This window comes from Nannospalax galili, unplaced genomic scaffold (assembly GCF_000622305.1).
Source record: "Nannospalax galili isolate Female #2095 unplaced genomic scaffold, S.galili_v1.0 scaffold39, whole genome shotgun sequence".
NCBI lineage: Eukaryota > Metazoa > Chordata > Mammalia > Rodentia > Spalacidae > Nannospalax > Nannospalax galili.
Window position 1 is genome coordinate 7,799,191 of NW_008346683.1, and position 25,949 is coordinate 7,825,139.

The window sequence follows — 25,949 nt, forward strand, 5'->3', positions numbered from 1 at the left end:
TGTTCTTGATATTTTTTGATATACAAATGTTTAAAAATTTCATTTTGTGTGTCTGTCAATACTTTCTTCTTGATTTATTCTTTGCCTTTTTTATATTTGGAAGGTTATACTCTATTCAGAAGTTTTTTTTTTAATGTTTAAAAATATTTTTTAAACTCTGATTCACTTGGCGTTTTGCAGAGTTCTGTGAGAGAATCTTCCCATGTGGCATGCGCAGAAAGGCAGACCTGACTGAATCTGGTACTAGGCTGCAGCGTGTGGAGACGTAGACGGCAGATCAGCCGACTTGTTGGAAATAGCCATATGAAGGAGCATTTCAGAGTGGAGAGATGGAGAATACCTTTGATGCATATCAGAGTTAAAATTTTTAGGCAGCAGGAAGTTTGAATTTCTGAATTGCCTTATAAAGCAATTTAAGAACCCAGCTCAGGCTGAGGTACAGTGCTTGCCTGCATGCACAGAGCTCCATGTTGGATTCCTTGCATCACAAAAATAAAATAAATACAAAGAAGACATTTTATGGGCTCATGTCATTGAAACATCCAGAGACAATGCTTGTTCCAAGTACAACTTGATCCTGCTGTTTAGATGATGTCACTGGTGATACCTCTGCCTTGGACTTCGCTCTTTCCCACTGGCATGTTTTTCAGCTTCTTGGTAGCAGTCAATCCCTTCCACCTCTAGATTTGTATTCTCTTAGGTCCAGACTCAAAAGTAAAGAATACTTCTTCCTTGAAGTTACCATCCAGATCCAGGAATGGACCTGGCGGGACTGCTCGACAGCTCTGCAGGGCATGTGTGATGGTGCTTGTTAGAGGGGAGTCCTGCCTGCCTCAAACCCGCCACTGTGGTAAGGGTTGCTGTGTTGGCTAGGCCTCGGTCACATGTTCCTCCTCTGGAGTCAGAAACCTAACACACTGAGACCACAGACTGAGTGTGTGTGTGTGTGTGTGTGTGTGTGTGTGTGTGTGTGTGCGTGTGTGTGTGTGTGTGAGGTATGCCTCAAAGCTACTTTGTGTATTGGAAGACTAGGAAACCTGGTGAGGACTAGGTCATGTTGCACCACAAGCAACACCTGAATCTCAGTGGCTTCCTTCAGACAGCCCTAACCAAAGTTCAGTTTCTGTTTATGCCAAGTCTCCAGGTAGCCCACCTCCATGTAGTGCCTTAGCCTCCTGGGCTTCCTGAGTACTGGATTACCACAGACTGTTTGGCCCATTTCCCAGGGCTGTGTGGGGTTAGTGGACAGAGACAAGAAGTACCACAAAGAACTAGAAGCACCGAGTGTTCTAGGAGCTGCCAATGCGCCACACTGTCTGCAGGACACAGAGCCTCTTGTTGGGAGTGGCTCATGGAGCTCAGTTCCGGTGGTGCTGGCACTGCAGCAGAGCTCTCTCCACCTTCAGGTACCAGTTGCACATCTGCTGTCATCATCCATTGTGCGCATAAGGAATTCACTTGCTAAATTTGTACCCGCTCCTATTTCTGCTTTGGCACAGTGAGTTCCACAGTGATAGGAAGGGCACTGTGATGTCACAGGCAGACCGACCGTCTTTCTGAGAGTGCTGGGGGCTTGTCTTCGCCTCACAGCCATTCATGTTTGCTGTGGCTTTCTTGGTCATGGTTACAGAGGGAACTGAGATGCTTTTAGGCTCTTTTTGCTGACCCCTATGCTTGTGTTGAGGGTGACTTGGGACATGACCACGGGTGAGGTGGTGACACTGGTGTGGTAGGCAGCACTTCTCTGTGTGATGGACAGCAGCATTCCAGCCCTCAGGAGCCCTGAGCAGCCCTGCTGAGCCAACTCTGGAGACTTCCCTGTGCACTGCTTTTGTTCTGAGAACTGCACCGTGGCTTCTCCAGTAGGAGAAAGGCAGATGGGCCTTGTTTTGGCCAGTGCTATTTCTAAATATGAGCCTTAATTAAAGCAGGCGATTGCAGCCTTCCACTCAAAGGTCATTTGTGAAAACGGAGCTTTTGGTCAGTCTATAAGTGATCTTACGTCACCTATGTCATATTCTCTCACACTTAGAAAATAGCATCATCTGTAGCAGTCACTGCTCACATAGCAGGGATCTACGGTTAGACCCTGAGGAGCTTGGTGCTGGCCTTTTCACTTCCTGGAGTCACTTCTTGTGAACAATTTGCCTTCTAGTTTTTTTTTTTTTTTTGTCTTTTTGAGGCAGGGTCTTCCTGTAGCCCCAGCTGTCCTGGAACTCACTATGTAGACCAGGCTGGCCTTGAACTCACAGAGATCCGCCTGCCTCTGCCTCCCGAGTGCTGGAATTAAAGGCATGCACCACCATGCCCGGCACCTTCTAGTTTTTTAAATGTCAGTCGCTTTACTGTCCTCAAACTGTTATTTTCAGAAGAAAGAAAGAAACACCAACACCACTATCACCACAAAACCCAAGGTGATTGCCTCACTGGTTTTGATGAGACATAGTAATGAAGATAGAGAGTTGTTGAGGAGCATTCACTGTTGACTCAGTCACATCTAGAGTGTCAGTGTGAGTGAAATCAATGTATGCATTCATGCATTTACCTTCACTGGCTCGGAAATTGTGTGGGGATACAAGCGTTTGGTTTCAAGTTCGTGTAGTGGGAACAGGCCTCAAGGGGCAACCACCTGACACTGTCTGTGGCATCTTTAAGGGGTTTCCATAGCTTCTGCTGACTTTTCCCAGGGATCTGACTCTCAGTGCTGTGGGAAGCCTTTCTCAAGGTGTCTCCCTGCAGTGTGCCTGTGTCCTGTTGAGGGGAGTCTTGTCCCTTGAACCTGTCACCAGCTAAGATTAGCGCCTCTTGATGATTCAGGTGGCTCCTTGGTAGATCTCGTGCTGCTGTTCATACTAAGAAATGAACAGGTTGAAAAACCAATGGCTAGACTCTGTTTTATTTAGTTTTTTGTTTTAATAGTAATTTTACATTTATTTAATCTGTTTGGTATGTGTATGGGTGGCAGGCTTTGTGGCAAGCACCTTTATCTGCTGAGCCACCATCTTGCTATTCTTGTGTTTTATTTTAGAAAAAAATGTTCATGAATACTGCTGAATTCCTGTGATCCTGGGGTAGTTAAAAATGCAGGTCCCGGAATGCAGCCAAACTTCTCAGGTTCAAATTCCAGTCCTACCATTTAGTGGCTTTAGACCCTTCAGCAAATTATGTAAATTCTGTGTGCCTTGACTTTACTGTATATAAAGTAGAAGTAAAATAACATTTAATACTTCAGATTGCTGAAATGATGAGGTGAGAGTTAAGCCTTTTGGTTGCACAGAGTACATGGTGATGCCATAATTAAATACTAGCTGCCAGCCAGGTGTAGTGGCATGCACCTGTAATCCCAGCTACTTGGGAAGCTGAGGCTGGACGATCACTGGAGTCCAGGAGTTTGGGCCAACCTGGGTGACATAGTGAAACCCCCACTCCCAAACAGATACCAGCTATTCTTACAGAGTCAGGTGGTTGTCCCGAGTAATGTCCAGAATAGTAAAATTCAGATAGGTTGACTTGTGTGCATGCTGGATGAATTTGCCACCTCCAGAAAGTTACCTGCCTTCAGCATCGGTGACTTGTGAGCTGGTTCAGGCAAATTTTAATGCATAAAATCATGAAAGATGAAAGGATGCAATCACATATCTTTTTAACAATATAGGATGGTCTGTTTTGGTTACAAAATTAACACATGAGGTTCTGTGACTCTGTTAAATGACTCACTGGCTAAGATTTTTGTCTTTCCTTTTTGCCTTTCAATATTCAGCATTTGATCCTAAATACCATTGAGGATCTGCTCACGGAGCCTGAGTCTGACTCTTACTGGTTAGTTGGTTTTTCCATGTTGTTAGACTGTAGTGCTTCTGTCCATCTCCCTGCAGACATTTCAGTGCATCTGACAGCTGCAAGATGCTGTTCTCTTCTCAGTCATTTTAGGTGGGACATGAAAAATGATGAATTCTCTGTGTTCCCTGAAAGTCTCAAACATAACTGTGGAGATTTGTCTTCAGACTTCTTTTACGACTTCTGAAAGTGGTCCAGCGGGGGCTGAAGCACGGTGTGTCACTGACTACTCCTACTGGTGACTGTCTCAAGATGGCCTGCTAGTCTCCTGCTTTCTGAATTTAGTCTCTTTTAGAAATTATCGGTGATGGTAATCCATGGCTAATGATGAATTATTGGATGATTAAAAATAAGCTATTTGAATGTACTGAAAAAATAAAATCACTAACATTCTGAGTTGCATCTTAGATAGTTATTTTTTCAGTGCTAGGGATCCAACACAGGGCCTTGTACATGCTGAGCTCACACGCTCTGACTGAGCTGCAACCCTCGCTTTGTAGCTCAGACTGTCATAAGGGTCCATTCAAACTCATGGAAACTGTAAGGCGGAGTGACTTTTGGAAGACCTCCAAGTAGTAAAAGTCATAAAGTAGCACTGTCTGCAAATAGGGATAGGACTGCTACAAAGAGAAGTCCAAACAACCACTGTCGGATCCAGTGGACCTCATGATACGTGGGATGTTGCCCCTTCTAATAAACCAGCTGAAGAAAATGATCTGAAAGGCAGGTGGAGATGAACTCCTGAGGCTGTATACCACAAGGTTGTTATTACTAAATAGGAGAAAACCTATATGCGCAAGGCAGTGTCAGGTTGATTACGGCACACACATGTAGCATACATGCTCAGGTCTTACCTTATGCTCAAGGTCAGACTCTGAGAGGCTTCAATGATGTGAGCTCCTGATTGAGCAGGAACCATAAAGAGAACACAAACCTGTGTAAACAGTGAGGTCACTCTTATAAAACATATACGTAAAAATATTGGTAGTTTTTATGTATAAAACTAATGTTACTATAAAATATTTTCTTTTTTGGATGGTGAGATACATTTATACTTTATTATTTATACTTTTATTTTCTAAAATCTGTAGCATACATTTTTAAAAAGTGAAGCAAATAATTTATTTAAATTTTATGTGTTTTAGTGTTTTGCCTGTGTGTACTGGTGTGTGCAATGCCTGCAGAGGCCAGAAGAGGGCACTGAATTCCCTGGAACTGGAGTTATAGACACTTGTTAGTCACCATGTGGGTGTTGGGGACTGAACCTGGGTCCTCTGTAAGAACAGCTAGTGCTCTTCACCACTGAGCCATATCTCTAGCCCCATGAAGCCAATCATTTTTGTGATGTGGAAGCATGTGTTTTTTCTCAGTTTCTTTATAATTTAGATAACACTGCATTTATTCATGTAAAAACTCCTACCTGTGGTTTTTAGTGTATTCCTAAAAGGTGTTCTGCCACAGTCATCACCACAATCAATTTGAGAACATTTTTACCACCCTGGAAAGAAATTTTCTCCTTAGTAATAGTTACCACCTACCCATCCTAGGCAACACCATTCTGCTTTTTGTGCCTGTGAACCTGCCTTATCTTTCCCCTCTCCGTTCCTGAAGTGCTCTACATCTGAGCTGCGTCCCTAGCCCTGGATCTGCTTATTTTGAATGGTACATGTACACGCAAACCATAGTCTCCATTTACTGAGCACGGTTGATGGCAGTGTGAAGGAGATTGTTCTTGTTAGCACTGTACTTGTTTAATTTAGAACTTATACAGCCCTTGTCTGTGATGTGTGATAACAGATTTTTTTCTTTGCTCCTAGAATTGGTTCCTTCCATCATGAGCAACTTGTTGAATCCAGATGCTATTTTCTCCAACAATGAGATGAGCCTGTCAGACATTGAGATCTATGGCTTTGATTATGATTATACCCTGGTGTTCTACTCGAAGCACCTCCATACCCTCATCTTCAATGCTGCTCGGGACCTTCTCATCAATGAGCACCGGGTAAGGCCCCAGGGACCTTTCTGTCCCCTTTCCCTTTGGCCCTTTTGACATATGAAGAACAGACAACCTTCTGTGCCCAGAAGAGTACTGTAGTGAATACCTGTAGGATGCATGAGTAGTTTTTGGTCCATTCCACATTTCCAAGTGACTCTTATCTAGAATCCAGTTATTTTTTTTTTAAAGTGTCTATGTATGAGTGTGTGTATGCAAGTGTATGAATGTGTACAAGTGTACGTGCAGGTGTGTATGACTGCATATGGGGTCAGACAACAACCTTGGGTGTCGTCCTCAGGGACGCCATCTACCTCTCTTGAGACAAGGTCTCTCATTGGCATGGAGCTCACCAGCAGTTTGGTTAGACTGGCTGGCCGGCGAGCTTCGGGGGATCCTCATGTCTCCACCGTCTCCGCTGCTGGGATTACGAGCATGTACAACTATATCCAGCTTTTAGTGTTGGATTCTGGGGATGAAACTCGGGTCTTCATGCTTGTGTTGCGTTAAAAAAAACAACAACTCTAGATATCTCTTTGGAAAACACTATTGTTAGTAGAGATTGTGCTGAGGGTGCTTGTGCTTCCAGTGCAGTCCTCACAAAGCTTGACTGAACAGCAGCTTAGTAAGTTCGTGTCAGAAGAACGGCCTCACATGATAAGCTTTGTCCTGCACTGCTGACTCAAATTGCTTTTTATGTAATAAGAATTTTAGAGTTCGAGCCAGGCATGGTGGTGCCTGCCTTTAATCCCAGCACTTGGGAGGCAGAGGCAGGCGAATCTCTGGGAGTTCAAGGCCAGCCTGGTCTACATAGTGAGTTCCAGGACAACTGGGGCAACAGGGAGACCCTGTCTCAAAAGACCAAAAAAAAAAAATTTTTTTTTTAGAGTATATATGTACTCACATGAGCATGGATGTGTTTGTGTGTGTGTGTGTGTGTGTGTATGTGTGTGTGTGTGTGTGTTGTGTGAGAGAGAGAGAGAGAGAGAGAGAGAGAGAGATCAACCTCAAGTGTCTCCCATAGGAATTTTCCACCTCTTTTTTTTAATTAAAAAATATTTTATGTATTATTTTTATTTTATGTGTATGAGTACTTTGCCTGCATGTATGTAAGTGCACCCATGTTGTACATTGCCCACAGAGGTCAGAAGAGGGCATTGGATCCCCTGGAACTGGAGTTACAGATGGTTGTTAGCTGCCATGTGGGTGTTGGAACCGATCCCAGGTCCTCTGCAAGAGCAGCCAGTGCTGTTAACCCTTGAGCCATGTCTCTAGCCTCCATCTACCTTATGTTTTGAGATAGCATCTCTCAGTGAATCTGGAGCTCATCATTTTAGCTACATTGTCTGTCCAATGAGCTCTAAGGATCTACCTGTCTCTGCCCCTCCAGCACTGGGTTATAGATGCACACTACCATGCCTGGCTTATTTGGAGTGTTGGAGATTAAAACTCAGATCTTCTTCATGCTTGTGTGGCAAGCACTTTACAGGCTGAGCCACCTTCCCAGTTCCTGTAGTAACAATGTTTGAATATCTTTTGTTGCCTAGTACTTTTGAGCTTTAAATGTGTACAGAAAAAAAGAAAATGGGGGCTAGAGAGATGGCTCAGCTGTTAAGTGCACTTCTTGCTCTTGCAGGGGACCAGAGCTCAGCTTCCATCACCCACATTGGGGACTCACAACCACATGTTAAGCTCAGCTACAGGGAATCTGAGGCCCTCTTCTGGCCTCCATGGGTACTCATGTACATACACACATAGATACACACATGCCCATAAACAAAAATAAAAATAAATCTTAAAAAAAAAAAAACAGAATACAGTGCTGGAAAGATGCTTCAAGGAATTAAGCAGCTCTTCCAAAGGACCAAGGTTTGGTTCCCAGCACACAAATGGAGTATGTCAACTGTCTGTAACTCTACCTTCTGGCTTCTGCAGGTTTCCACACAAGGAACATTTAGATACATGCAGGCAAAATACACATGAAATAAACAAAATTTTAAAAAATTGAAAAGAGGGCTGGAGAGATGGCTCAGCGGTTAAGAACACTGACTACTCTTGCAGAGGACCCCAGAGGACCTGGGTTCAATTCCCAGCACCCACATGGTGGCTAACAATTGTCTATAACTCCAGTTCTGGGGGTCCGACGCCCTCTTCTGACCTCTGCAGGCATTGCACAACACGGGTGCACTAGCATGTATGCAGGCAATACTCTCATACACATAAAATAAAAATAATAAATAAAATATCTTAAAAAAAAAAAAGAAGAAAAGAAAATGCTATCCACTTACCGTTATTTTTTTCTAGTCTGATTTGAAAATCCATTTCAGCAGTCAGGGTGAGAGGTGTCTGCAGAGCATCAGCCAGTCTAGTGCCCTGGAGAAAGCCCCCATACCTTCCCAGGAAACGTGACTATGGATCTCTGTCTCTAATCAGAATCCGTCCCTCCAGAGTTTTGTTGTGATGTGGAAATTCTTCACGGGCTGAACACTTTTGCCTTCATACAGCTTCCATTCTTGAGCTCTTTTCTCCCTGTTCATTTCTTCTTTCCCCTTTTCTAGGCCTTTTCTGTGCTGTTGATGAACCACAGTATGCTGTGGATGTGGGGAGTATAAACATGGGGGGGACACAGGCATTGTTTTGGGGTGAATCAGGAACTGGGGGGAAATTGTGGACCTACCTGGTAGGGCCCCTGTGGACACTGGAGCAGAGGGCTAAGGAGGCACAGGGGATGGTTGGAATAGCTTTCTTAGGGAATAGGGGAACTGCAAAGGGGGCAGGATTTCAGCCTGGTTTATAGGTTAGCAGAGGTGGGCTGGGGCAGGTGCAGTGCAGCTCAATAACCTAGAAACCCAAGCTGCAAGGCTGTTGTTGCACACTCACTGAGAGTCAGTGGACGTGCACTAGCTGTTTTGCCCTCTGAGACTTAGCTTTTCCCAGGCCAGTCGGTCAGTCACCGGTTCTTTGAACTATTTAGTCCTGTTTGCCCTCTTTCCTTTTTCATCCTGGTCACCTTCTTTTGTCCCTCTCAGATGTGAAGCTCTGAAGATGTAACTGTGGAGGAGGTATGACCAGTGCAAAATAGAGACCATTACCCCCCCCCCCGCCCCATTGTGGATATTGCACTTGAGCAGAGCAACCAAAGTTTCCATTAGTTTTAGCTCCTGACCATTTGATCCAGTATATTTTCTGATCCTCAGCTATTATTTATCAACAGATGTAAACAGTTTATTTTAACCTGATCGAAAATATAGAAATGGCATTTGGCAAAAATATTCTTTCCTTTGTCACTAAGCCAGCAGTAGCTTTCTTTTGTTACAACCACTTTGTCAGCCACATTTCTTCATTTGTTGAGACTCTTCTCCATCTAAAGTCCCGTGCCCCCTGGATCGGATGGATGGCACCAAGTAACCAGGCAGCTCCGCCCTTGCTTTCCGGCTGCCCCCTATACCTTCTCCTACCAGACACCAAGAGATGGCTCTGAAGGGCTGCTGGCCAGCCACGGTGTGTTCTGTGACTTTGATATCACTTGGGAAACGCAGGTTCTCCTGTTATCCTGTCAGTTCTGTTTCTGTACTGCTGGCTGAAAGCACACATTCCTGAGCCTTACTGTTTGGGTTCAAATCCTGCATCATCCCTTACTTCCTGCACAATCTAGATCCACTTACCTGGTTTCTCTAGGCTTGATCGCCTCCTGTAAAGTGGGCCTAGGAGCACCACCTTCCTCCCAGTGCTGCTGTAATCATTAGATGAATTAATATCTGTAAAGCGCCCAGCACCAGAAGATGCCCAGCATTAGCCAGTACCAGCATCACTTGTTTCACAGCTGACAGCCTCGCACGCTCACGTTACCTGTTTGAGGTACTGTTGAAGCTACGTTGAGTTACGTGTTTGAGCTACTTGGTCAAGATCACAGGTAGCAGGAAGCAGAACCAGGATTTTAACTCAGGTCTGTCTATATCCAAGAGACTTGTGTGTTCTCTGCCACTCCACATTGCCCCTGGAGGGTTAGTAACAGTTTTCTGCTCTAGAATTTTTCTTTTGTTCACATGAAAATTAAAATATTCATGAAAACAGTAAGTTATGAGCATAAACATTTATGAAGTGGGAGGCAGAGCTAAGCTGCTGGGTAAAGTAAAAGGTGGACTTGTGATTGAGAAGCCTCTAGATTGGAGATCATTGACATCTCATTATGTGTGTTTGTCACTTGGATAAAAAGGATGTTATAATACTAATTATATCAGGCATATTAATAGATCCAGTTATGCATGTGCAGCTTTTTCTCTTGCTTGATTAAGCAAAGTGCTTCTTCCAAGAAGTATTGAGCTCTGTGTTGTTCTGGCCGAAACCTTGAGTGCTCACAGAGACAGGAAGACATCTGCGTCTGGGATGCACAGTAATAGAACAGTCCATTTGCAATTTAGCATCTTTTCAGAAGGCAAAAGGAAAAACTTCAGTACCTTTAAAAATTACCCTTTTTAAGAATAAGAACAATTTTTTGTAGAAATGGAAATAAAAAATATTTTATTATTATTATTATTATTATTATTATTATTTTTGTCTTTCTGAGACAGGGTCTCCCTGTAGTCCCAGCTGACCTGAACTCACTGTGTAGACCAGGCTGGCCTTGAACTCACAGAGATCCGCCTGCCTCTGCCTCCTGAGTGCTGGGACTAAAGGCGTGCGCCACCACGCCCGGCTTATTTATTATTTTTATTTTACGTGTATGAGTGTATTGCCTGCATGCATGTGAGTGCACCCATGTTGTGCAATGCTTGCAGAGGTCAGAAGAGTGTGTTGGATCCCCTGGAACTGGAGTTATGGACAGTTATCAGTCGTCATGTGGGTGTTGGGTTTCGAACTCAGGTCCTCTGCAAGAGCAGCCAGTGCTCTTAGCCACTGACCATTTCTCTGACCCCAGAAATGGAAATTTTAACAGTTGAGTACTAACTGCATCTGTATTTTCATTTTATCTGTGTTAGAGTAGTGGGAGTATTAGAAGGGCTCCTAGTGTCATCTCCCAACTTCACATCTTTGTCAGTGTCTTCTCATTTGTGTGTGCCTGTACGTGTGTGTAAGCTATGGGACTGCCTTGATACAAGTCTCATGTAGGCTAGGCTGGCTTCAAACTTGCTGTGTGGTAGAGGACGACCTTGAATTTATGATCCTCCTCCTTCCACTTCCTGAGTGCTGGGATTCTAGGCGTGCCCACCATACCAAGTTTTATGTGGTGTGGTGCTGGGGTTGAATTCAGTGCCTTGTGCACTCTTATCAGCTGAGCTAGGTCTCCAGCCCCCCTGCCTTAGTTTTGAGACAGGATTTCTCATTGGCCTGGAGCTCACCCATTAGGCCAGTTTGGATGGCTAGCGAGCCTTGGGGATTCATCTGTCTCTGCCTCCCTAGCACTGTGATTGTGAACATGCACCACTGTGCCTGAGGTTTTTTTTTTTTTTTTTGGTCTTTTTGAGACAGGGTCTCCCTGTAGCCCCAACTGTCCTGGATTCACCATGGAGACCAGGCTGGCCTCAAACTCACAGAGATCTGCCTGACTCTGCCTCCCGAGTGCTGGGATTTTATTTCTATTATTTTTTTGTGTGTGTGTATGTGCACACACAATTATGTAGAGATCAGAAATCATTGTTGGGTGTCTTCCTCTATTTCTTTCTACCTTATTTTAATTTTTTTTTTTGAGACAGGGTCTCCTTTGTAGCCCCAGCTGGCCTGGAACTCACAGAGATCTACCTGCTGTGCCTCTTGAGTGCTGGGACTAAAGGTGTCTGCCATCACACCCGGCTTCTACCTTATTTCTTAAACAAATAACTTTATTATTTTAATTTTATGTGTATAAGTGTATTGCCTGCATGTATGTAAGTGCACCTGTGTTGTGCAATTCCGGAGGAGGTCAGAAGAGGGCGTCAGATTCCCCTGGAACTGGAGTTACAGACAGTTGTTAGCTGCCATGTGGATGTTGGGAATTGAACCTGGGTCCTCTGTAAGAGCAGCCAGTGTTCTTAACCACTGAGCCGTCTCTCCAGCCCTCTATCTTATTTTTTGAGACAGGAACTTTCACTGAGCCTGGAGCTCACTGTTTTGGCTAGGCTGTCTCTCTCCCCCAGAACATGGTTGTAGACATGCACTATCATCCCCAGATTTTACTTGAGATTCCAACTCAGCAAGCACTTATCCACTTAGCCATCTCCTCAGCCCTATAGGCTTTTTTCTCCTCCTCCTCCTCTTCCACCTCTACCTCTACCTCCTCTTCCTCCTTCTCCTCCTCTTCCTCCTCCCCCTCCTTCCCCAGCTGGTGTGGAACTCACTATGTAGACCAGGCTGGCCTTGAACTCACAGAGATCCACCTGCCTCTGCTGGGACTAAAGGGTGCATCACCATGCCCTGCTCACAGGTGTCTTTTCTGTGTGGGTTCTGGGTATCCAGTTCCTTGTGCTTGCAAGGAAAATGCTTTATTGACTGAACCAGAGACACCTCTCCAACCTCTCCTTATGTTTTTATTTTTACTTATTTTTAATTTTAACTAAATTTTTAATTTTATATGTGTGTGTGACTGCATGTGGGTATGTGCACGTGCGTGTAGGTGCACATGGAGGCCACAGGCATTGGACCCCCCCGCCCCCCGAACTGGAGTTACAGGTGGTTGTGAGGCTTCTGATTGTGGGTGCTGGGAACTCAGGTCCTCTGCAAGAACCATCTCTCCAGCCCCGCCCCCCCCTTATTTTTTTTGTCTTTTTAAAACAAGGCCTCCCTGTGGCCCCAGCTGGACGGGAACTCACTATGTAGACCAGGCTGGCCTTGAACTCACAAAGATCCGCCTGCCTCTGCCTCCCAAGTACTGGGCTTAAAGGCGTGCGCCACCACACCCGGCTTTCTCCAGCCTCTATTTTTAATTTTTTTAAATTTAATTTTTATTTATTTGGCACGTGTGTGTGGGGTGCAAACTTTTGGAAGTTAGCTTTCTCTTTCCTTCATGTGATTTGGGTCTTTGTCAGGATTTGTGGCAGGCATCTTTACCCACTTCTGCTGGCCCCTTTTCTACTTATTAAGCAGGACTGGTGAGCCCCTGCTCCCTTGCTTGGATCCAAAGCCTGTCATCCTCTGTGACTCTTCCCATTTAAAATAAACTATAGTTTTAAGATTGTTTAAGGCTTAGTTTATAGAAAAATTGCAGAGATAATACCGAGTTACTCCATGTCCAGTTTCCCCAAAATGTTAACATTTTATTTTACTGCACAACTTGGTACCAGTATGGAAATCCCACCCTTAATTCTGATCACCTTAATTTTTCCTTGGTGTCTTTTCCTGCTGTGGGATCCCACCCTGAGGCACTGTGGTCCATTTAGTTGGCTCTAGTGGTTTCTCTGACTTCCTTGTTTGAGATAGTTTGGCAGACTGTTAAGTGTTTTGTACGATGTCTTTCTCCTGGGGTTTGCTTAATTATTTTTCTCATGAGGAAACTGGGTTCTAGGTTTTGAGAGGAAGACCTCAGAGGCCAAGTACAGTTTCCATCATACCGCATTGTGCCATTGTGAGTTCTGTCAGCCCGAGTATCACTGATGGTGTTGACCTTGATCACTTCCTGAGGAGTATTTGTACTGCACAGAGACTCTTTCTGTGCTGTCCTCTGTGGGAGGAAGTCACTCTGTGTGGCTGTGAGCTCTGTTTTTACTGATCTCTAAGATACTCAAAATGTGTTCTGATGCCATGTTCTTTTGTCTGTCCTAATGCTACTGCCTGCATCAGAGCAGGCAGTGTGGCAGGAACCTCCCACCGGGACTCCATGCTTCTGTTCATGCCTCATAGTCTGTTCTCCATTTGATAGCAAGTGAGCCTTTAAAAGGCTTTCCGACCACACTTGGAATGTTGTAGAATGCCTTCCGGTGCTTCCTCCAGCCTCCCTCCTTTTGCCTAAGCCACTGGTGCCAGGAAGACCCACCCCCAGACAGTCTGAGGCTTATTGCTCTTTCCTCACAGACCTGTGGCCCTGTCACTGGTCTTTCTTTATAGTACCTACTCTGGAGTATTATACTCTGTGTGTGTTAATTTGTTCATGGCATGACTCCCATGGTAGAAGGGACCTTCTTAGGAGCACTTTGTCCGTGGTGTTCTCTGCAGCATTCCCAGTTTCTGGCACAGTACTTGGCATAAGTACATACTTCGTAAATGCTTGATGTACACACGTATGGATTCTGCAGGTGGATGACACGGAGTGCTTTGCATGGGCCAGCACTCTGTGGAGATTATGTTACTTCCCTTCCTGTTTCTGTGGGTTTTATAGAGCTTTGTTTTTTATTAGACTCATAATCCAAGCTACTTTAAACCAGACAGAAAGTTTAGGAAAACCAATACATTTACAGGCATGTGGACCTGTGAAACTCCCAGGCAGCTGGCAGTATAGAAGTTATAGCTGTCCAGAGAACTGCAGTGAGCCATGAAGGTAGGGCACAGCATACAGTAGAGCTAGAATCACCCATGCAACGGGGACTTCCTAGGCCCTCTGTTGCATTGAGGTTATTAATATTGCTTGGCTCAAGGACAGTTCCATTCAGGAGATGCTCTGGTCTGTCTTCATCAACTACACCCATGTTCTTCCTGAAGCTGTTGTCCTATTGAGGCTGCCAGCTATTTTTGTCTTGTCCTTGAGGTCATTGACAGTTGTCTCTTCGACACTTGGAAGCACTCCTAACTGATCCTTTAGGTGAGCTTGCTGAGCCCCTGAGCTGTTAGCTGCTGCCATTACAGGGAAGCACTGAACATCCAGACTGGGGGCCCTGGACTAGTTCAGAATGGATTAGGGGCTAGGGGTGGACTTGGATGTGACACAGACCCAGGTTCAAATGCTGGTTCAGCTATTGAGTAGCTTTGTGACTCAGGCAATTTCCTTGACTCAGATTCTCAGATTATTGAGCTGTAGACTGGCATGAGATGCCCGGCCCACTTCATGCTGGGCAGTGAGTCATGAGCACAGCAAAGCTGAGAGGTGCTCGTGAGCTGTGAGCAGATCTCTGTGCTGGCCTCTCATCCCCACTCCACTCTGTCTAAGCAGGGGTTTCAGAGGTGCTGCTCTCCTGGCCTCCCTTTGGTGAACAGAACCAGGCCACCGGGGCTGGATCAGTGTGACCTGTGGCAAGTACGACAGTAAAAATGCAGAACCGAACAGGGTGTTTGGAAGTCTTGGGAACGCCCACGGGTGGAAATAGCAGTTGAGTATTTCTTGGCATACATGCAGGTGTGAGATAAATGAGCCCAAAGTAACATTCTAGTCAGTGCTTTGTGCAACCTGACTTGAAAACTCACCACGAGTGTGCAGCCTGCTGGTGCCAGGAAATGCCCCTGTACCCACATGACCATGATCAGGGTAGCATGTACATGGACAGACTGGGGGTCCTTAAGCTTGTCCAGCTCTTACTTGTATAAAATGGGCATGGCAGGGATCAGAAGCTGGCAGCTGGGTGTGCTCTGAAGGATTGTTGTGGTCCAGCTCTGGGTCTGTGAGGGAAAGACTTGGATTCTCTGTACATAGAGGAGGGACTGGCATTTTTGTATAATGTGACCAATGGTTTAATAACTAGGAAATACCAGAGACACCAAGCTGTCTCCAGAAGCCCTGTGTGGTCTGAGACAGAGTAGTGGAAATGGGAGCCGTGGCTGAGGAGCATGCTCCCTGGGCCGAATGGGAAGGGAGACTGTCTTGACAGTCAGCCACGAGGTTCTCCAGCCTAGTTAGGTGAGAAGAGTGACAGTGGTAGGAGCTGTGTGGAGGGCTCCCCAGAAAGCCTCCCCTGGGTCTCCGTGAAACCTGGTAGTGGTCACGTGGCATATGCATCAGTTACTGTGCCCATTTCTGTGACAAAAAACTTGACAAAAGTAAAGAAAGGTTTGTTTTGGCTCACAATTTGAGGGGACAGCTCATTACTACAGAGAAGTCATGGAAGTAGGAGCCCGAGCTGGCTGGGCACATTGCATCAGGAGGCAGTAATAACTGCTGGTGTCCCACTTAGTTTTTCTTTTTATTCATTCCAGGACCCTAGCCCATGGAATGGTGCTGCCCATATCTAGGGTGGGTCTTCCCTCCTCAGTTAACCCAGTCTAGAAGCTCCCTCACAGACATTCCCAGAGGTTTGTTTCCGTGGTGACTCTTAGTCCTGTCAAGTTGACTGTTAAGATTAACCATTGTATTGTTGCAACATGATGGCGTCAATGTGAGCTTAGTGAAGGCTGCCAGTGTGTTCAGAAGTTGTGTCCTTAATAAGGGACAGTCCAGCTAAGCAGCTTTACAAACAAGGAGGAAGTAGTGGACAGGGAGACAGAGATACAGGAGGTCTTAGAGATCTGAGATCTAGGGGCTGAGGGAGGGGAGGAAGGAGAGGACAGAATTGAGGTGTGAGAAGAAGGGGATGAGGTCTGACTTCAGTCCGGACAGCTAAATAGGGCACAGGGCAGGATAGAGGGCACTGTGGCCACAAAGGAGAGGGCTGAGCTGAGGTCTGTCCTGCTTGCTCTGCCTTCCTACTGGAGTGCAGCAGCTCCCTGAGCCTTTGAAAAGTCTGTGCTTGTCTTGAGCTTAATGTCCTTTTCTATTTTTAAGACAGGGTCTCATGTAGCCCATGCTGGCCTTGAACTCACTATGTAGCTTAGAATAGCTTTGAACTCCTGGTCCTTCAGTCTTTGCTTCCCAAGTGCTGAGATCACTGGTGTGCACCCCACACCCACACCCCATGCCCAGTGTCTTCTTTCAGCCTATGTTAAGCTGTGTGTCTTTTCTTTCTCAGTATCCCGTGGAAATTAGGAAGTACGAATATGACCCAAACTTTGCAATCCGTGGACTACATTATGATGTCCAACGGGTAAGTTTGATTCTCCTGTTTTTCTGTAGTTTTACAGTGTTTTGAAATAAATGATGCTTAATAAAATGGTTGGTATTTTCTTTGGTAAACAGTTGGTTTTAAATGAAATTCTTTAGGGTTGTAGAACAAATTATTCAAATGTTTCTGGATAGCTTTCAGAAAGATTAGTAGAGGGAGGTATTAGGGAGTGCCAGCTAATGCTGGGTGCTGTGTTTGTGGGAGGAGGAGCCAGTGCCATATTTGCTTTCTGTTTTTCTTTTCCTGATATGCCATTGCCTTAAAAAGCACTTTAGTTAACAAGCAAGGCTCTTGGAAACTGTACCTTGTCAGGGCAACTAATGTTGACAGGATTTATAATGATACCTGGATTGCTCATTTCGTATGCAAATTGTTATGCATTCTTCACACGTGTGTGCATGTTTATGTTTTTAAAGGCAATGTTGATGAAGATTGATGCTTTTCATTACATCCAGATGGGAACCGTCTACAGGTAAGAGTAAGCCATGAATTTCATTCACCTGCACAGCCCAGGGGATTTGGATTTCAGGCCCTGCTGACTGACCAGGGATGGGGAGAACAGCTATGTGTGAATTACAGTTCATTCACTCAGCCACTCACTCAGTTATTCAGGGATAAATAATGAGGTCCAGAACAGGCATAGTGCTGAGGTGTTGACTACAGGGCTCCCCTCAGGATGCAAGAGTGGAAGCCACACAAGTGAGCAACTGTAGCCCAGAGTAGAGTGGCAGGTGGTGGTGGAAAAGCAGTGGCTTGCTATCTGTACAGTGTAGGGATAGCTCTGGGTACAGGCCTGGCTGGCTGAAGTATGAACTGGTATTGTCGGAGACCGTGTGTGTGAGTGTGTGTGTGTGTGTGTGTGTGTGTGTGTGTGTGTATTCATGTTTATATATGCAGGTGTGTGGGGGCTAGAGGTCAATATCAGGGGTCTTCCTCAATTATTTTCTACCTTATTACCTTATATTTTGAGACAAGGGTTTTTCACTGAGCCTGAGTCCCACTGATTTGTCTAGACTAGCTGGCCAGCCCCAGAGGTCCTTCTGTCTCTGCTTCTATATACTGGTAGATTAGAATGTACTAGTCCAGCTTTGTTTTTAAAACTGGCTTCTAGAGGATGAATTTCAGGTTCTTGGGCTTGTGTGGCAAGCCCTTCACTGACAGCTGTCTCCCCAGCCCTGTCAGAGCTCTTTCTGATTGACTGTCTTCCTGTCTGACTTGGCTCTCTCAGGCAAGCCTTTGGCAGTACTAGCTTGCATTTTCCCAGCCCTAGGTCTGGAGAACCATAGCTTTGCTTCCTGTTGTTCCACAGGTTGGGCCTCATGCCTGGTCCCCAAGTGGATGATGGGGGAGTGGCTGTGCTGGGTGAGAGCAACATGTAGGTCTTTGCTGGTTCCCCTCATGCTTGGTCTGCTCATACTGCTCTTCCAGGATGCACTTTTCCTTCCTCTTGGGTTCTGGAAATATCCCTTCCTCTTGGGTTCTGGAAATATCCCTTCCTGTCCCCTGTTTACCACAGACTAGGCCATCCTGTCTTCACCCGCTTAGGCTGGAGTGGTCCTGCTCTCTCCTTGCTCCATGCTGTCCTCATGCTCCTGTGGTCCTGTCTGCATGTGTATGAATTATACATCGTGTTAAGGAGCAGGAATAGGGCTCAGCAGGGAATGCCAGTTGAGGCATTTAAGGAGAAAGAACATTCAGATGTAGGTTCTAGCAGGTTATATGTCTCTAGACCTTAGAGTGAGTTTCCAGGAAGCAGTGGGGTGTGTTGGGTATTTGGGGTCATACTCATTTCCTCAATGTGAACTGCAGCTCCGCTCAGCTGCCTGCCCTCCCCCACCCCCAACTGCTGGTCTCAGTAAGTTCTTGACTCTCTGCTAGCTTTGGCTTCCTCATCTGTAAAATGGGTAACTCCAATGCGTGCCTTGGCTGGTTGTAAAGTGGAAGCGTGCTTGGAATGTGCAGGATAGACAGGCCAAAGTGTCCTTTCTCTTTCTCCTTAGAACTGGTTGAGAACAAGAGGAAGGTGGGAGAGATGTGTCAGTCCCAGCCTTGCTTGTTTCTGAGACCTGGGCTCATAAGACACCTAGGCTGTGCCTTGTGACAGCAATGGCTTCCAGAGGACAGGGCCAGGTCTGTGGGCAGGTGGCCAGTGCCCTGTGCCCCACTGCTAGGATTCCTTCACATTTGTTTTCTTTCTTTCTTTACATGATACTATAGACATCTTCCTGTGCTAGCAAGAGCTATTCTCCAAGGTCAGTCTAGAATGATCTGGTTTGTTAGTAAGATCTTATCTGATTGCTGGAGTACAGAATGTCTTTTGTTTTCAAAAGCCAGTAATTTTAACAAGTCAGTCAGGATTAGAGACAAAACCGTAGTGAATTCACCTGGGTGCTTTTAAACCTAATTATGGAGGCAGGGTGTAGGGTATAGGAGGGAGGAGGTCAGAGAAAAGAAGTCATCATCACACAGCAAAGCACAAACCACTTTGTGAATGCATTTTAATGTTAGGCGATGCTTTGTCAGCCTGTTCTTAGCAGCGGTGAAGTTTCTATTGAGAGACTGTTTCTCATGTGCAGCATGACATCACCTGGCTTCTCTGCAGTTTCTAATCACTGCTGCAGTTTCTCAGGTGCTTACTCCCTGAAGACAGGTGGAGGAGCAGCTGTTTTACCCCCTTTTCCTTCTGGGGTTGGCGGATTCAGGTGTGCAAGTGGCAGAGGTCAGAATGACAGTGCAGAATTCACTTTTCCCTTGGATGTTCATTAGACAGGCAGATGGTGATGTGAAGCTGGCCCTCAGTGTCACAGAGCATTCAGTGTCGCCCCCTCTGCAGTAGTATGACCAGGCTCTCTGCCTCGTGTCATGTATTGAGTCCACCCAGCCTCTGTGTGACTTTTTCCACTCCGGCACTCAGTTTAGGGTACAGTATTGGAGGGCAGGAGGATAACGTTTGATAGAGACAAAGCAGGGTTTCTTTGCTTAAAAATGTAAAAAATACTGAAAACCCACCCCAAAGCTAGTCTTTGGGCAGCTTTGTCCCATAATGGTGTAAGAGCCTGGGTTGAGTGCAGGCTCAAAACCATATAGAGCCTGGTTTTAATCGTGACTCAACACTTTCTTCTTTGCTATATCACCTTTCCTGTGCCTCACTTGCCCTACCTGGAAAATGGGAAGAACAGTGAATAGTACCTCCCTCTTAGGACAGTTGAGAAATGAGTGATTGACCTGGTGTTCCTCCTGATTGGCATAACATAGATGCCATGTAGGATTAGATATTATCGTTATTAATCTGGCTCTTATCAGCAGAACAGTAGTTGTAATAGTAACATACCACCTGGTGTTTATAGCTGCTGCTATGGTACACTCTGCCTCATGGGACAGTAGTTTGTCCTGCCATAGTTGAAACATCCCAGCAGTAGACAGAAGCCCAGAAGTCATCATTCCTTCTAATCAAACATTTTAATGGCATTGTCTGATTTTTCCAGAGGCCTCAGTGTTGTTCCTGATGAAGAAGTCATTGACATGTATGAGGGATCCCACGTGCCCTTGGAGCAGATGAGTGACTTTTATGGAAAAGTAAGGAGAAACAGTGTCTTTAAGTAAAGCATAAGCATAATGTGATGCATAATGCCTTTCTTTTGTGTTGGTCAGTTTTATGACTGGAACATGGCTAGGAAATGACTTAAGGGAGGAAGGATTTGTTTTGGCTCACATTCAGAGGTGTCAGTCCATTGTTACATGGCTCTAGGTCTGTGGTACAGCAGAAGATCATGCAGGCGGGCTTGGTGGAAGAAAGCCACTCAACTAGGGATTGGAAAACAGAGAGAGTGAAAGGTAAGGTCTAGGGATGAGATATACCTAGTCCTCCAGCTAGACACTGCTTCCTAATAGCCCATTCAGCTATGAATTAATCAGGAGATAATCTTTGAATGATGTTAACACTCTCATGGTCTAGGCATTTCTCAGTAGCACCAGCAGGTAGGAACCAAGCCTTGAATACATGAGGCTTTTGGGCAGGGAGGGGTGGGGGATTTCAACTGTTGGATTCACCTGGTGCACATGCGGAATTGATGGAAATCTGAGATTGGGTGTGGAGAGAGAGTTGATCTGAGAGGGATTAGAGTACTGAAGAGTCACCCCTGGCTTTTCGTGATTCTCCTTCACCCCTTCTCCTTATCTGAAAGAGGAGAGGAGACTCTTTCTACCTCATACCTGTCTGGTTTGCCACCACACCCCTGCAGCTATATCATCCCTGCGCCCCCCCTCACCCCCCATTTGGGGCTCAGTCACTAGGGGCTGTTGTGGAGTAGCTCTGGCTTCCCCAAGATGGGCTGAAGTATCCTAAGATTGAGGACTAACCTCCTGCTATTGCCTGAGGGAGATCCCAGCTCTTCTGTGTCCTCCCGTCTGAGAGGGAGTGGGAAGCAAGACTAGCTCTGGAGAATGTGGGACGGGAAGGAGAGGAGGGGAGTCTGACTCCTAGGCCGGCCACCTATGCCTAGTGAGAATCAACTCTGTGTGAGGCTTTGGAATAAGGGGAACATATCACTTTCATTATTAGGGATCCAAGTGTGGATGCCTGGAACTCCTCTGGCTTCCTGGCATCCTCCTGCTGCCTGTCACACTGTAAGTTGGGGTCTCTGTTGCTAAGCCTGTCTTCCCTCTGCAGAGTTCTCATGGGAACACCATGAAGCAGTTCATGGACATCTTCTCACTGCCTGAGATGACCCTACTGTCGTGTGTGAATGAGCATTTCCTGAAGAACAACATTGACTATGAGCCTGTGCATCTGTACAAAGATGTCAAGGTTGTAGGGCGGGGGCAGGGCGAGTTTGGGATTGCGGGCTTCTCAGGAGTTAGTCCACTCTCTTGGTTGGGCGTTTTAGTCCTGTGCTGAGATCACTTGTCTCTGTGATTTAACCTTGAAAGTCATAAGAAGGATGTTGCTGAATCAGAAGAATTGGAGCAGCAAGTTTCTATCACAAAACGGAGCTCACTATTACCTGGATTTCTAATCCTTTCTAACTGGAAGGCCAGCACACCCAGCCCAAAGGGCAGCCAGCCCTGCTCTCGTGTGAGCCCAACTACAAGAAGAGGGTTTCTCTTCTTTACTTGGGGACACCATTGTTTTGTGTCCATGCTGTTGGCTGGTGTGGCTGAAGTTGCCAGGAGGGCACTTTTAAAACATTTTTTAAAATTACCAGATTGTAATTACACATTTTTATGTGGTGCAGTGTACACTGTAGCCCATAAAGATGCCCAGGTATGGAGGATGAGGAGAGATTGGCTTTTTCTTGCCCACAAAGGCTCCACATGCTAGAGTCCACGTGCAGCTAGAGGGCTGCATGAAGGTACAAACCCTTAGGTCCATATATATACATTATTTAAAAGTTTATATAGTTTAGTTTATGTTCATAGCCACATATATTTTTATAATATGTATTAAGTTCTGTGAACTTTCACGATACTTAAAACATGTTCATAATAATTTGATATATAATCATAAGAGTATTTTTATATTTATATGTAATATAGCTTTATCTTGGTTATTTTTTAAAGATGCATAATTATATGCTAAAAATATTTTTATGTTTATCGCCACCGTAACATTTTGATTGTCCCGAATTCTGGATTTTAGAGAGTTGAAGGATGAATGGCAGTTTCTCAGCATCACTTTGATAACATTTGAGCTGTTTAAATATTTAGTTTCTAGTCTCCTTTTGTGTACACAGATACTCCATGTTTAAGACTCATTTGTAAGAGCCCTTTCCATCCATGGGGAAAGATTGTTTGAGAGTTCAGTTTTTATTGTAAGCGTTACTACCACCATCAGTAAGCACTCTGTAGTGCTTATCCTGTCCCAGGCTCTGTTCTTCTGAGTAGTTTCTGTGAACTCACTAAATCCTTGCAGTGGTGCCTGAAGGTATCATTATCATCACTCCAACTTACAGACTTTGAGGCACAGAGCGCTTATGTGTTCTGCCCAAGGTTACACAGCTAATAAGTGCCTAGATTTTTTTAAGCCTTACAGTTTGGCTGGCGTTTAATCATTGCCTTCTGTGCTGATGTAAAATTGAAACAGGCTCATGCTAAAGGTAATTGAAGTTAATATGACAGCCCAGAAGGGCCCACTCTTGACAGACGTCTACCAACAGTCTAAGACTCAGGCACCATTTTGCTTGTACCCACGTCCATTGCTGCTGGCAGCAGTTTCCCTCTCCCTCCAGGAGCCCACAGGCCCTGTGCTGCAGCCCCTCCCCCTACGAGCGGATCCTGCAGTGGCATCTGGCAAGCAGCAGGCTGCCATACCTACAAAGGCTAACCCCCCTTCCCCTTTCCTGTGTCTGTCATTTAGTCCCGTTGCTGCCTAAGTGACAGTGACCTTGGCGGTTTCTTATACTGTTGGCAATATTCAAGAGAGGAGGATCCTTTTTTCCTTCTGCCTTTACCTCGTTTTATAGAATTTTTGGCATCCAGGGATGGCGAAGGAAGGGCACAAAGATGTAGAGAGCAGGAACTCCTGCAGGTCATCTGATGCCGTTTGTTCACCATCCTGCATCTAAACTACACAAACAACCTTTCAGAATGAAACTATTGAAAATTGCATTGGCAACTGCCACTGTCCCCATGGAAACACAAGCTTTTCCTTTAGGACCACCCAAGACAAAGAGGCCAGTGTTGAGATGTTGCTTAGTGCTTGGATTGTCAGGCTTCTAAGATAGAAGTGAGCTCCAATGATATTTCACTGGGACTCACTCCAGCCTTCCCCAGCTCCATTTTCACTGATGAAAACCTGTCTTTGGACAGGACTCAATAAGGGACGTCCATATCAAAGGAATAATGTACCGAGCAATTGAAGCAGATATTGGTATGTACTCAACAGTGTATGTATGCTGTGCTGCTGTGTGGTCTCTTAGTGTTGCATCCCAGAGGCTGAGCAGGGCTTGCATGCATCTCTGAGTGCTGTTTAAGGACCCTGATCCTGACAGTGTAGATATCTTTTCTGTTCTAGAACTTGGTGTCACTTTAATGCAAAGAGAGGACCTGACAGCTGCCCCTTAGATCCCCCAAGGAGGTGGAATCTTTGTTTCTGATACACTGGGCATCCATGTACCACCCAGAGTCAGCCTTAAGACCCGAGCTTTCCACTGTGCCCAGGACAGTGCTTAACTCAGGCACCCCATTTTGTTAGGATCAGTAGAATGGCTGATTTCATCCTGACTCTGTGGACTTTTCTCTTCTTAGAAAAGTATATCTGTTATGCCGAGCAGACCCGAGCAGTGTTGGCTAAACTGGCTGACCATGGCAAGAAGATGTTCCTCATCACCAATAGCCCCAGTAGCTTTGTGTAAGTTCTGTCTGCCCTTGCCAGCTCCTGGTTCACTTCTGTGTGCTAGTCATTTTAACAGTTTAAAGAAAAAAGTTTGCCCCTTTGCTGTTCAGTTTTCATGGCTGACTTGTTGTTCCAGAGACAAAGGGATGAGATACATCGTTGGGAAAGACTGGAGGGACCTGTTTGATGTGGTCATTGTTCAGGCCGAGAAGCCAAACTTCTTCAATGATAAGCGGAGGTGAATGTTCCTCGCGCTAGGGGACTCGATTGCATTTTGTGGTTATGTGTGTGGCATGCTTTGGTGAAAATCCAGTTACTAAATTATAAGTATCTGAGGCAGTGCTTTTGCTTTGTAGCCCCAGAGCACACAACCTTGAGGATGGTAGGGTTGGCACATGTCAGGCAGTTTGTACGTATTTAAGCTGTTTTCAGTTCAGTGTGGGCTGCCTCAGTCCAGTGACTCAGGCTTTAAGAAAGTGATAGACAGCAATGGAAATCAAAGCTTCACATCACATAGCAAATTAGGTCTTTGTCTCCAGGCGCATTATGAAGTTCAAGAAAACAACACCGACAACAGACCGGCTGGTGGTGTCTCTTGAAATAGAGCTAATTAGTGTATTTAAAGTTGCAGTTGGATTGCACAAAACTCTTCAGTAACTTGGGCTTTGCAGCAAGTACAATGAATGACTTTCTCTATGTCTTATATAATGTCTTCGAGCCTCAGTAGCTTTGAGAGGTGGGGGAGGGTAGACATTTGGGGTTGAGACACTGTCCAGGGTGTGCTGTTAGTACAAGAGTGCTAAAGTGTCTTTAAGCTTGGGGACAACTAGGTGGCCCCTACTCCAAAAGATCCCCAGTATTGAGAATTCTCATGTTAGTGTTCTAAGAATAACTCTCTTGTGTCTGATGGCCTAGTTTTGGAAGGCCTTTTACTGACGTTCTCTGGTCTGTAGTTGGTGACCAGGCAGTCTTCCCTCTAGGTAGTTTAAAGCATCCTAATGTGGTACCTCAAGTTAGTGCAGCATACACACCATTTTTCTTGGGATGTTAAATGTCAAAGTGGCTCCTGGAAGAAACCCTCCCCCCAGCAAGGCTCCTTGCCTCTGTGTTGTCCACAGTGGAAGGGTAGGGGCCTGAACTCTTCTTGGGAGGGCCTCTTGGCATAGCCCTCCTTTCCCCCTTCACAACATTACTTACTTTCCTTTTGTTCTGGATGCTGGGAATAAGAACTGAGAAACCCTCCATCTGTGTTACTTGTTAAAGCTCAATAGTTGGGGATGACGTATTGATTCAGAATATTCATGGAGGACATGTCAGGTAGCCATTAGAAATGATGCGTTGGTGAATAAAAGCAGTGAACATGTCTTATTACAGTAAAAGATGATATGCTTAAAATATGTCATCACACAAGAACATGCTGACAGTATTAGAGGAAAAAGGATATAAATGAAAGTTTACAAAGTGGTCCTCATGTTCCTCAGAAAAGGGAGAGTGGGTTTTACGTGAACATGAGAATGAACTGAGGTGCTAGGTGTTTGTTTGGAGCTTGGCTTTTAGAGCCATTGTCAGGCTTGAAGGGACACATGCAGTGCTGGCGTTTGCCAAGTGCCAGACCTTGGAATTCTTTTAAAAAATTTTTTCCTAAAAAAAAAAAAAAAAATTCCTATTTCCTTATCATTCACCTCTAGGTGGTGGGTCTGAGAGGGTGGGCTGGAGTGCCCCGGGCCAGAGAACATAGTGAGGTCTGTGGGGTGGGCTGGAGTGCCCCGGACCAGAGAACATAATGAGGTCTGTGGGGTGGGCTGGAGTGCCCCGGGCCAGAGAACGTAGTGAGGTCTGTGGGGTGGGCTGGAGTGCCCCGAGCCAGAGAACATAGTGAGGTCTGTGGGGTGGGCTGGAGGGCCCTGGGCCA

At 45.5% G+C, this 25,949-nt stretch overlaps 1 protein-coding gene across 3 annotated transcripts in view; it reads left to right on the forward strand.

Annotated features, from left to right (window-relative positions):
• Nucleotides 1–25,949, forward strand: part of Nt5dc3 (5'-nucleotidase domain containing 3) — a 62,242-nt gene that overhangs the window by 15,087 nt on the left and 21,206 nt on the right. For all 3 annotated transcript variants that reach the window (XR_607614.2, XR_001872689.1, XM_008843160.2), the window contains exons 2-9: nucleotides 5,655–5,839; nucleotides 16,612–16,686; nucleotides 17,121–17,176; nucleotides 20,190–20,280; nucleotides 21,374–21,511; nucleotides 23,512–23,572; nucleotides 23,950–24,052; nucleotides 24,174–24,275. Coding sequence is in view for 1 of the 3 variants with exons in the window: in XM_008843160.2 (XP_008841382.1) it covers nucleotides 5,655–5,839; nucleotides 16,612–16,686; nucleotides 17,121–17,176; nucleotides 20,190–20,280; nucleotides 21,374–21,511; nucleotides 23,512–23,572; nucleotides 23,950–24,052; nucleotides 24,174–24,275 (811 nt within the window). In the remaining 2 variants the exon portion in view is untranslated. The remainder of the gene's footprint in view (nucleotides 1–5,654; nucleotides 5,840–16,611; nucleotides 16,687–17,120; nucleotides 17,177–20,189; nucleotides 20,281–21,373; nucleotides 21,512–23,511; nucleotides 23,573–23,949; nucleotides 24,053–24,173; nucleotides 24,276–25,949) is intronic.